General features: G+C 39.9%; 1 protein-coding gene across 4 annotated transcripts in view; it reads left to right on the plus strand.

Moving 5' to 3' along the window:
• The window catches only part of LARGE1 (LARGE xylosyl- and glucuronyltransferase 1), a 604,481-nt gene that overhangs the window by 513,879 nt on the left and 78,313 nt on the right, over positions 1 to 12,289 (plus strand). For all 4 annotated transcript variants that reach the window (XM_007165714.3, XM_057556600.1, XM_057556598.1 and 1 more), the window contains exons 8-9: positions 767 to 879; positions 2,745 to 2,870. In XM_007165714.3, coding sequence (XP_007165776.2) covers positions 767 to 879; positions 2,745 to 2,870 — 239 coding nt within the window. The remainder of the gene's footprint in view (positions 1 to 766; positions 880 to 2,744; positions 2,871 to 12,289) is intronic.

Here is a 12,289-nt window from a genome sequence, read left to right on the forward strand (position 1 = left end):
AAGAAGATGGAAAGGAGGAGGAAGCAGCCTCTGACTATTAGTTTCTTATGAACCCAAAGGCTGTTGGAGCCCCATCTTGAACACCCAGCCTCAGCACAGCCTTCACCATAGTTTCCATCTGTGTTGATTCTGTTGGACCAAAGAAGTCTGTTGAAACCAGGACTACTGCAACGAGCTCATATGGCTTATCAGTAGGTATAAAGCAAATTGGCAAAGACATACCCAGAATAAAGTCAGAGAGGATCTGCTTTGTTTCTGTAAAGATAAATGGCATATGTTGTATAAACACCATCCATCAGCTAACCCTAGGTAGGTTGTCATATATCTGGAGAAAAACATAGGAGAGAATCTATGCTTACAGGTGAGGTACTATGTGTCAGGTGCAGTGCTAGGCTTTTTTTATTTTTTTTTTGGTGGTAAAATAAACATAACATAAAAATGCCATTTTAACCATCTTTCAGTGTGCAGTTCAGTGGCATTTGGTGCATTCACGTTGTTGTGCAGCCATCACCACCATCCGTCTCCAGGGCGTGCTGGGCTCCTTCGCCCATCTCACTTAGTCCTAGGGACAGCTTCTGAGGTCTGTGTTAATGTTCTCCACGCAATGAGGGTATTTCAGAGAGATTGTTTACGTCTCATCCTGAGTACCTGGCAGAGCCTGGGGTGAATCCAGGCGTGTTCATCTCCAGAACACGTGGACACGCGTGCCTGGCTGTCTCTCTTACTGTCGTGTTTTTCCTCTCTTCCGTCCTGTACTGTGGTCTAGGGGTGATCCTGCTGCTTCTGGACAAGCTGCGGAAGATGAAGTGGGAGCAGATGTGGAGGCTGACCGCAGAGAGGGAGTTGATGGGCATGCTCTCCACATCCTTAGCTGATCAGGTGAGTAGCCAGCTTAGAAGGTACGGTTATTCCTGAGCTCCCTGGCGCTGTTTCTCAAAATTGGCAAGTGGCTGAGTCTGCATTGTTTTTCCAGATCTGTATGACTGCTTACTTGGATAGATCTGCCTTGTACTTGCCAGCCTAAGACAACACTCCCCTTAGTTCATTCCCCTTGTTCGTTCGTGTGCGTGTTCAGCAGACTTGCCCTGCACACGGTGCGTGCCAGGGAATATGTTCAGAAATAGGATTACAGAGATAAATGAAGGACACAGTCCTTGGCCTCAGAGAGCTCATAGTTTATTGAAGAAGAGTCATAAGTAAATGATAATTTGGTGTGATAGGGGGTCACAGTCTTCATCTTGGTGTAGAATATCCAGTGCCTGCCCCCTGAGATTCCAGAATACCAAGGCATATTTCCTAGACAAGATTCCATTTTCCTTTCTGGCAAATAGAATCTAACTTTTAAAGCAAAGCCTTTTGCTTAGATCCTATACTATGACCCCATCCTCAAGGGAAATGCATTTAAATAGAAGGGACAAACCTCCTTGGCTGGTGAAACCAGCTTTTAATCCAGGCAATCTGAAGAAGCCCATGAACTCCACCAAACTATTAACATAAATTCATTAAAACCCCATTTCTCATTTTGGCTAAGAAATGCAGAGGCCTGAGCCTTTGACGTTGAATCTACCAGGGTCACACATCTAGATTATGAGTTTCCCATGGTATAAATGGCCATCTTGAAATGTAAAGATGATTTCTCTGAGTTCTCTGCATCTCATCTTAAAATGTAAAGATGATTTCTCTGAGTTCTCTGCATTTATCCTTTCCTGTTTAACCAGAAAGCAAGCTCACTCTCCCTTTTTTTGATCAACATTCAGTTGTCTGATTTGTTGAATTTTTGCAAAGTTTTCTAATGTGGAGGAAACAAGAAACTCTGTGGTGTTAGTTTACTGTTTTTTTTTTAGCATTGTTATTATTCTGTATTTCCCAAGCAGCCAGAAACTAATTTCCTTTTTCAAACGTGAGATATGGTATAATGAATAAGTTAAAAATTACCCAGGTAGCTGTTTTAAACCTGAGGGGAAAATTGTCCTCCATCATCATATTTCAAGTCAGGTCATAATGACTTGAGTGTGTCCCCAAAAGCTAGCAATTGCCTGTCCATGTCCAATGAGGATAGTTTATTCAGCCATCTCCTTCTGCGAAGGCCCATAATTCACCTCCCGACACCACCTGTCAGCAGCTAGTTAATATGTGTGGCCTGCCTGGTGCAAGAGCTTGGAGAAGAGCTGGAAAGAGGTAAAGCCTCCCTAGAAAAGTCAGAGTTGGATATGGAAATGGGGAGCACGGCCACAGGCACCCTGGCCCGCAGGAATCCCAGGTGCATCCATCACCGAGTCTGCCCCGCGCCCCAGGGAATGCTGCTGAAGCAGGATCTGTAATTTGTCTCAGGCCCTCAATGAGCAGAGCAACCTGTCATCACGCAGTTTCCTCTCCAGGAGGCTCAGGATGGATGACACAGGGTTCCTCGGTGAGGTGAGAAGAGGGGCGGAAAAGTGACTTCATTTATTATATGCTGGCTCGGGTGGAAAAGACGCTCCGTGTCTGCCCCCTTTGCTGGATGGTGCTCACTGAGACCAGCAGGATCCGTGAGCTTCAAGTCAGTGTGGGGCATTCCCCCCTCTCTATCCAAACGTGACTGCTTGGTTTCTAGAGATAAAAGGCAAGGGAAATGCCCTGCAGTGCAAGTGAGCCTGTGCTCCGAGCAGGGGGCTCAAGAGAGATTGCACAGGAGATGCGGTGCCTCAAGAGCCAGCATCACAAGCTCAGCCCATCTGACTGTATCTCTGGCTTTTATCCCCTAGGATATTTTCAACGCTGTCATCAAACAAAACCCCTTCCTCGTGTATCAGCTCCCCTGCTTCTGGAACGTGCAGCTGTCAGACCACACCCGCTCTGAGCAGTGCTACAGAGACGTGTCTGATCTAAAGGTAGGGTAAGGAAGGCCCTGGTGGGCGGTGGCAGAGGGAAGCTGGATGGGGCAGCGCCCTTCAGGGGGATGATTGGCTCGGAGCTTTGTGTGCAGTGTGGTGAGAGAGAGAGAGAAGGGTGCAGAAGAGCAAAAAGAATGGGCTTTTATTCTTTGTTTTGTTCCCCCCCACCCCGCCCTGTTTTGGCTTTCTGGAAAGCATCAGGCCTCCCAGCACAAGAACCAGCTTGTGTGGTTATTCTTCCTGCTACCTGCTGCCGGCTGTTTTGGCTCATGTTGGCTCCCCAAATCCAGTCATTTAATTCAAATGAAAACATTTATTGAGGGCCTACTTTGTGCCAGGTGCTGTAGATATGGATATGAATAACTTATTTTCTACTTTCAAATCATTCTTGGCAGAGAGGAGCAGAGAAACATGTAAGGAAATAAATGTAAAGAAATATGACAGATGCTGTAATAGTTGTGGATGAGGTGAGATGCCAGCAGGGAGAAGGGACAGTGAGAGAAAAGCCTTTATCATTGGTCTCTAAGTACCAAACACAGTGGTAAGGCCTGACAGGAGATAGACAAAGAAGAAGGGGGGTGTGTATCAATTACCTACTGCCACAAATAGTGCTGCGTAACAAACTATTCTAATAGGGGCTTAAATCATCAACCGTGTATTTAGTTGATGAGTCCACAGGTTGACTGGATGGTTGTCTGATATTCACTGGCTTAGCCAAATGTCTATGGTCAGCTTCAGATGGGGTGGCTGGTGGCTAGGGCAACTTGGTTCTCCTCCAGTGTCTCCTATGTCCTGTCAGCAGGCCAGTCTAGCTCATTCTCATGACAAAGCAGAGGTGGAAAAGGAAGCCCTAGGGCACACAAGGAAACCCGAGTCCTTCTTGCTGACATCCTATGTGCCAAAGTAACTGTGTGGCTGAGCCCAGAGCTAAGGGGTGTGTCAGAATTCCCTACCTATAGTCGTGAAGGGTTGAAAGAGTGAAGAACTGACCTCAGCTATTAAATGACAGATTAATGATTTGAACCCAGGCCTGTCTGACACCAAGTGTGTTTGCCCTCTGGCTGTAACAGAAGAACTAGATACATGCATCCATAGAGAGTTTATTTCATTCAAAATTTATACCCATTGCCCAGGTGACAATGTGGTAACAATAATTGCAAGTTATAAAAAGGAAAAAGGGACCCAAACCTTGCTTTTCTAACAAGTCAGGCTTCTCTTATTGGTTTCTGGTCCATATCCACATTATGTACATATTATGTCTTATTTATAGTCACAATTTACATGGAATTTTGTATTCTTCCATTGCTTAGCCATTCTGGTTACCTTAGTTGTTTTCAAACTTTCACAAATATAAATATTGAACAGCTCAAAGTTCACACCTTCTCAGGAGTGAAATCACAGAGTCAAAAATAAAGAACTGTTTTTTAACGCACTTGAAGTTCCTTGCAAAATATTTAAAACAGAAGTACCTGCATTATTCATTCTTTAAATCGGCATTTATGAAATTCCTTCAATATGTCATGTATTTGTTAGACATAAGGAGAATAGATGAAATGCACAGGAATATTTCCAAGAATATCATGAACTAAAAGTTCAAAGGGGAGGAAAATAAAACCAACCCTATAAAGAACACCTAAAAATGCTGCATAAAAATTTTTTTAATGTTTTGAAAGCATAGCTGATCAGTTCATAAATTAAATGAAGTAAGCAGAGGCCAAAAAACAGTGATAAAGTGTGACTCCAGAATGATAAGCAAAAAGCAGCTGCATCTGACATTTGCTGGGTATTTGCTTATCCTTGGTGTCTGGGAGCCTGGTATAAATGTAGGTAGCTGTATAATTATTGTTCAAACAAGGGAATGCTACCATGGGTTGCACTGGGATAATAGGCCTAAATCAAAATCAGGCAACCCATACGTATAGCCAATCCTGTTGAAATGCTATGTGTGGGAACTTGGGCCCCAACACGAAAAAACACAATTAGAAGACCCTGACATAAAGTCAGGATCCATGAAGAGTGATATCCTCGGTAGATAAACAGTTTAAAAACCCATAGTATGGGAGGAAACAACAGAGATTGTTGCCTGTTTCATTCTTTGCTTTTGGTGGAATAAGAGAGAAATGTTTCCCCTGAGAATTCCTAATTTGAAGCCTGTGCTCATATTATTTGGGGGGCTAAAATTATATGTGTGGGGCAGAAATACAAAGAAGAAAATGAAAAATTTCCAGACCCCTGGGAGAAACAAACAGAAATCTGATCTTGAAGAATACTCTCAAAAACAAGACTTCAGAATCCTTTAGGTGGAGTTTCTAGAAAAATGAGTTCTCAGTCAGTTATCACTGAACACACAAGGAAGTAAGCTACCATGAGAGAGGGCAGAAACTGACCATAGAATTAAACCTCAAAGACTACAGGTATTAGACTCATCAGACATGAAACATAATATAAACATTTGTATTGTATAAAAAATTAAAAAAAGAATATTGAAAGTAGATTAGAGGAACAAGAGATTCTCAAAGATGAATAGGCCTATTCAGATCAACTAGGACTTGTAGAAGTGAAAAATATAATTATTGAAATTATAAATTAAATAAATGTGTTAAGCAGTAGATTAGACCCAGCTGAAGAGAGACTTAGTGAACAGGAAGAGATATCTAAGGAAATAACCCAAAACACGCACACTGAAAAAAAGAGATAGAAAAATAAAGGGAAGTTAAGATATTGGGATATGTCTAATTAGATTTTCAGAAGGAGATAAAGAGAAAATTGGAAGTGAGGCATCATTGGATGGGGTGGTGAATGGGAATCTTTCAGAACTGTTAAAAGGTATCCATAGATACAAGAAGGATTGTGTTTACCAAGCAGTGTAAAGAGAAAGCCATATTTAGATTTACAGTAGTGAAATTGCAGCACCCTAAAGAAAGTTGACTTTAAAAATAGCCAAAGAGAAAAGACAGATTCTCTACAAAGAAATTCCACATGTGTGATGAGAGTTCCAATGGCAGAAGCCAGAAAAGAGTAGAAAGAATATCTTCAATGTGCTGAGAGACAATAACAACACTCTGTATACCTAGCAAAACAATCTTTCAAACATGAGAGAGGAATATCCAGATGAGTAAAAACAAAGAGAATTTACCACCGAAATACTTATGCAAAGAAACGTCCAAAGGAAAATATACTTTGGAATCCTTTGGAAAATGATTACAGATTCAAGAAGGAGTGTTGAACAAACAAATTAGATATGTATTGAAACTCTGAACAGTTTCTAAATGATAGCAATAGTAGTAATAATAATGTAATTTGTTGGTTTAAAAACATTATACCTAAATTATCAGGCAGTGGCATCATGTAAGTCAGGAGGGAAGTGATGAGAATTAAAATACTCTTTGAGGTCATTGCTTTGTTGAGGAGGGGGATAAGATATTAAGTTTAGCTGCTAAGCGAGGTATGCATGCTAACATTTCAAGGTTAAGCTCTAAAAGAATTGGAAAAAATGGGTGGGATGGAATGGAATAAGAAAAACCAGGACTTCCCTGGTGGTTCAGTGGTTAGGAATCCTCCTGCCAATGCAGGAGACACGGGTTCGAGCCCTGATCCGGGAAGATCCCACATGCCACGGAGCAACTAAGCCCGTGAGCCACAACTGCTGAGCCTGTGCTCTAGAGCCCACGAGCCACAACTGCTGAGCCCACGTGCCACAACTACTGAAGCCAGCACACCTAGAGCCCATGCTCTGCAACAAGAGAAGCCACCATAATGAGAAGCCCACGCACCACAGCGAAGAGTAGCCCCGGCTCACCGCAACTAGAGAAAGCCCTGCGCAGCAACGAAGACCCAACACAGCCAAAAATAAAAAAAATAAATAAAATCAATTAATTAATTTGAAAAAAAAGAAAAAAAAGAAAAACCAAAATAACCAACCAAAATACCTCAGTCGTTTAAAAGAAAAATTAGATGCAAGAAAAGAAAAATAGGGGCTTCCCTGGTGGCGCAGTGGTTGAGAATCTGCCTGCCAATGCAGGGGACACGGGTTCGAGCCCTGGTCTGGGAAGATCCCACATGCCGCGGAGCAACTAGGCCCATGAGCCACAACTACTGAGCCTGCGCATCTGGAGCCTGTGCTCCACAACAAGAGAGGCCACGATAGTGAGAGGCCCACGCACCGCGATGAAGAGTGGCCCCCGCTTGCCACAACTAGAGAAAGCCCTTGCACAGAAATGAAGACCCAACACAGCCAAAAATAAATAAATCAATAAATAAAATAAAAATAAAGGAATTCCTTTAAAAAAAATGCAAAAAAAAAAGAAAAGAAAAATAAATAAGAGCATAGAAAAAGTAGGGGGAAATAGAAAACAAGAAATCAAAATGATATAAATAAGTCCAGATATATCAATAATCAAATAAACTAATTTTGCCAGGGAGAAGATAGGTTGTCAGATTGACTAGGAAACAATATCCAACATATGCTATTTACAAGAGACCTGCCTGATACAAAACTACACAGAAAGGTTGACAGTAAAATTATGGGGAAAGAATATCAGGCAGATATCATCCCAAATAAAACTTGGTGACTATCTTGATATCAGACAAAGCATTGGCAGGTACAGAGATGGTCACAACTTAAAAACAAAAAGTTCACCAAGAAGAAGATATAAATGCAGATTCATTTACTCAATCTCTTAATGTTTTTGAGCCCAGTGATTCTTCCGAGTTCTAGGAATACAACAAAGATTAAAACAAACAAAAGCCTCTCACATGTGGAACTTTCTATCTAGGAGATAAAGCAGAGTTATAGGCGATAATAGAATGCTGTGAACAAGATTACGTCAATAAATTTGAAAACTGTGAAAGGAACATATTCCTAGAAATGTATAATTTATCAAAACGGACTTAAGAAAAAAATATAAAGTCTGGATTATTTTCTAGTCATTACACTTTCTTACAAAAAAAATAGTACCCCTAGATAGATAGTGAGAAGAAGATGTTTTACCAATTTTTTTTTTAATCAAAAGGTATTTCCAGTTTTTAGTCAACTTTTCAAAGGAATAGGAAAAGAGGAACACTTTTTAACTCATTCAGTGAGGCCAGGATATCCTTGATACCAAAACCAGACAAGGAGATTACAAGAAAGGAAAATTGCAGGCCTATCTCATCCATGAATACTGATGTAAAAATCTTAAGCAAAATATTAGCAGACTGAATCCAACCATGTATAAAATAGATCATACATCATGGCCAAGTTGGGTTTATTCCAGGAAATACAAGAGTGATCTAACATTGAAAAAAATCCACAAGTGTCATTTAGGATGTTAATAGATTAAAGGAGAAATACCATCTGATTATCTAAATAGATGCAGGACGATTATTTGATAAAATTAAATATTCATTTGTGACAAAACCTCTTATGAACAGAATCTACTGAAAACCTACAGCAAACTTTTGCTGAGCATTTGCTTAGGGTTCTGCTAAATAATTAAAAGAAAACAATAGGGTGCCCACGAACACCCACACATTTATGGAAATTTGACACATGACAAGGTGGCATTGCTGGCCATTGGAGAAAGGATGTAATTTTCCATAAATGGTGTTGAGACACCTGATTATGTATGATAATCAGGAAAAACTGAAAATGGGTCCCTGTCTCACACCATATACAAAACTTACTCCAATGGATTAGAGACTTCAAAGGGAAAGGCCAAATTAAATGTTGATTTTTTAAAAATTAGGAAATTAGCCTATGACCTTAGAATAGGGAAAACACCAAAAGCATATATCATAAATGAAAGGGTCAATGAATTCAACCACATTGAAATTAATAACTCCATCAAAGTGGCATCAAAAAGAGAAAAGAAAAAAACATTTCAACATACACAACTGACAAAGGACTAGTAAACAAAGTATACAAAAATTTTTAATTTTTAAGAGGAATGTGTAAAATATAAATTCATTTCACAGAATTGCAAAGAAAATGGCCAATAAACACTTGAAAAGATGTACAACCTCTTTGTTAATCAGGGAAGTGAAAATTAAGACCACAAATAATTGAAAAAGTGGTACTAATGAAGTCTCATTTATCAGTAGGAACTCCCCTGTACTGTTGATGGGAGTGTAAATGTATACAACCAAGTTGGGAAAACACTTTGGCACCATATTGTAAACTTGAAGTAATACCTATTTTACAATCTAGGGCTTGGATGTAAGTGGTCAAAAATTGAGACTTGGATGACTTCCTGCAGAAAGCACTCTGCCAGCTACCAGCAGGCAAATGGTGACAGATTGAAGTCAGGCCATGTGTCCTCATAATAAATGGCATTGTTTGACTAGGCAGCGGCACAGTAGAGTTAAAAGCTCAAGTCTTATTTTCATATCAAAAAGAAAAACAATAAAATTCCACAAAAATCAGTACAACTAAAAGCCTTGGCAGGCCTTATTGAAAAAGGAAGGAAATTCTGTCAGCCTATAACGTGGATGACCTTTGAAGACATGCTAAGTGAAATACTCCAAACACAAAAGGACAAATATTGTATGACTCCACTTATATGAGATAACTAAAATACTCAAATTCATAGACACAGGAAGTAGAATAAAGGTTACTAGGGGCTGGGGTGAGGGGAGAATATGGGGTTAATGGGTACAGAGTTTGAGTATAGGATGATGAAAAAGTTCTGGAGATGGATAGCGGTGATGGTTGTACAACAATGTAAATGTACTTAAGGGCACTGAACTATACACTTAAAAATGGTTAAAATGGTAAATTGTATGTATATTTTACCACAATAAAAAAAAATCTGGGGCTTTCCTGGTGGTGCAGTGGTTAAGAATCCGCCTGCCAGTGCAGGGGACACGAGTTTGAACCCTGGTCCAGGTAGATCCCACATGCCGCAGAGCAGCTAAGCCCATGCACCACAACTACTGAGCTTGCGCTCTAGAGCCTGCGAGCCACAACTACTGAAGCCCGCGCCCCTAGAGCCCGTACTTCTCAACAAGAGAAGCCACCGCAATGAGAGGCCTGCGCACTGCAACGAAGAGTAACCCCCGCTCTCCGCAACCAGAGAAAGCCCGCACACAGCAACGAAGACCCAACACAGCCAAAAATAAATAAAAATAAAATAAATTTTTTAAAAAAAATCTGGAGGTAGAAGGACCTTGGCAAGTGTCCTATGAAACTGATTGTTTTTAGGAGGATTATGAGTTTCATTAAAGAAACCAGTCATAAGCCAGTATATTTGGCATGATTTCTGAGCACCTCTAAATTGGCAGCCACAAAAAGGAAAAGAAAAAGCTTCATAAATTAGAGGAGACTCTTCATTTGCAAACTTTCAACTTTTATGTTTTATAGATGCCAACAAAGCTTGGTCTCCAAGTGTATGTCCCATCTGCCCACCACATACATACCAATGTGTTCATGCTGCCGTATTTATTGAGTGATTACTATATGCCAGGTACTGTTACAGGTCCTAGTGATGCCGCAGGAAACTAAACAGACAAAGCCATTGGTCACGTAGAGCTTAGGTGCTGGCGTAGCAGATGGCTGTGCCTCTTTGGCATTGCTTAGTGTTGCTTAATTATTGTCACTTTGAACCTATCAAATGAAACAATTTGTGAACCCCCTTTGGCAGCCTCTTCTATATGTGAATAGAGGAGTTTCCATTAAATGACAAAACCATGAAGATAGATTTAAACCAAGTTTAATCCATCTTTTTTTCACACACACACACACACACACACACACACACACACACACACACACACACACACACAGTATTTTATTTTTACAAGAGATAAATAGACTGACACCAAGCATTGTACATGGATGACCACAACAAAAGCAACAATGATTGCAATTACCAAACATGAAACACACTCATACTGTGTCATAATATTGACATTCAGTCCAGTAATCCTCCACTGTAGCAGCTCCTTTACTTTGCAGTGAAAATTGATTTGTATATTCTTTGCCTCTGAGTCCTTGTGGGATTTTTTTTTTTAATTCAAACAGAAAGTCACAAAAATTATACTCATCCTCATCAGTTCACTCAGTCCCATGTAATTAATTTTTTTTTTCATCTTGATCTTTTGTTAGCACTTTTATGAGTTCATCAGTTTTTCATTAGAGTTCTGAAAATGCTTATTTATTCAGTTCAGCAGTACAGTCAGTTACCAGAAACCTGTACTTGTCAGAGTCTTTTCCATGAATTTCTTGAAGATGAAACCCTTTTATAGGAACATATTTGCAAAAGCATCAGAGTACACCCAGAACTGTCTGTAAATGACAAAAGACTTAAAAATGACCACGGTTAAAGATTTGATGAAAGTTCATAACAATGCAGTTGACAAGAAAATTAGTTATTTCTGAGATATACATTTTAAAGTAATAACTAGGATTATGACTTATAACATTACACCAGAACATATAAGATTTTTAGAAATTTCATGTAATGTCTGAAACATTTATATTAACATATTTCCATACAAATAACCCAATGAAAGTTTAGTATTAGTTGTTTGTTTTTTTATACTGCAGGTTCTTATTAGTCATCAATTTTATACACATCAGTGTATACATGTCAATCCCAATCGCCCAATTCAGCACACCAGCATCCCCACCCCACCGCAGTTCTCCCCCCTTGGTGTCCATATGTCCATTCTCTACATCTGTGTCTCAACTTCTGCCCTGCAAACCGGCTCATCTGTACCATTTTTCTAGGTTCCACATACATGTGTTAATATACGATATTTGTTTTTCTCTTTCTGACTTACTTCACTCTGTATGACAGTCTCTAGATCCATCCACGTCTCAACAAATGACTCAGTTTTGTTCCTTTTTATGGCTGAGTAATATTCCATTGTATATATGTACCACAACTTCTTTATCCATTCGTCTGTTGATGGGCATTTAGGTTGCTTCCATGACCTGGCTATTGTAAATAGTGCTGCAATGAACATTCGGGTGCATGTGTCTTTTTGAATTACGGTTTTCTCTGGGTATATGCCCAGTCGTGGGATTGCTGGGTCATATGGTAATTCTATTTTTAGTTTTTTAAGGAACCTCCATATTGTTCTCCATAGTGGCTGAATCAGTTTACATTCCCACCAACAGTGCAAGAGGGTTCCCTTTTCTCCACACCCTCTCCAGCATTTGTTGTTTGTAGATTTTCTGATGATGCCCATTCTAACTGGTGTAAGGTGATATCTCATTGTAGTTTTGATTTGCATTTCTCTAATAATTAGTGATGTGAGCATCTTTTCATGTGCTTCTTGGCCATCTGTATGTCTTCTTTGGAGAAATGTCTATTTAGGTCTTCTGCCCGTTTTTGGATTAGGGTGTTTGTTTCTTTAATACTGAGCTGAATGAGCTGTTTATATATTTTGGAGATTAATCCTTTGTCCGTTGATTCGTTTGCAAATATTTTCTC

This window comes from Balaenoptera acutorostrata, chromosome 11 (genome assembly GCF_949987535.1).
Source record: "Balaenoptera acutorostrata chromosome 11, mBalAcu1.1, whole genome shotgun sequence".
Taxonomy (NCBI): Eukaryota; Metazoa; Chordata; class Mammalia; order Artiodactyla; family Balaenopteridae; genus Balaenoptera; species Balaenoptera acutorostrata.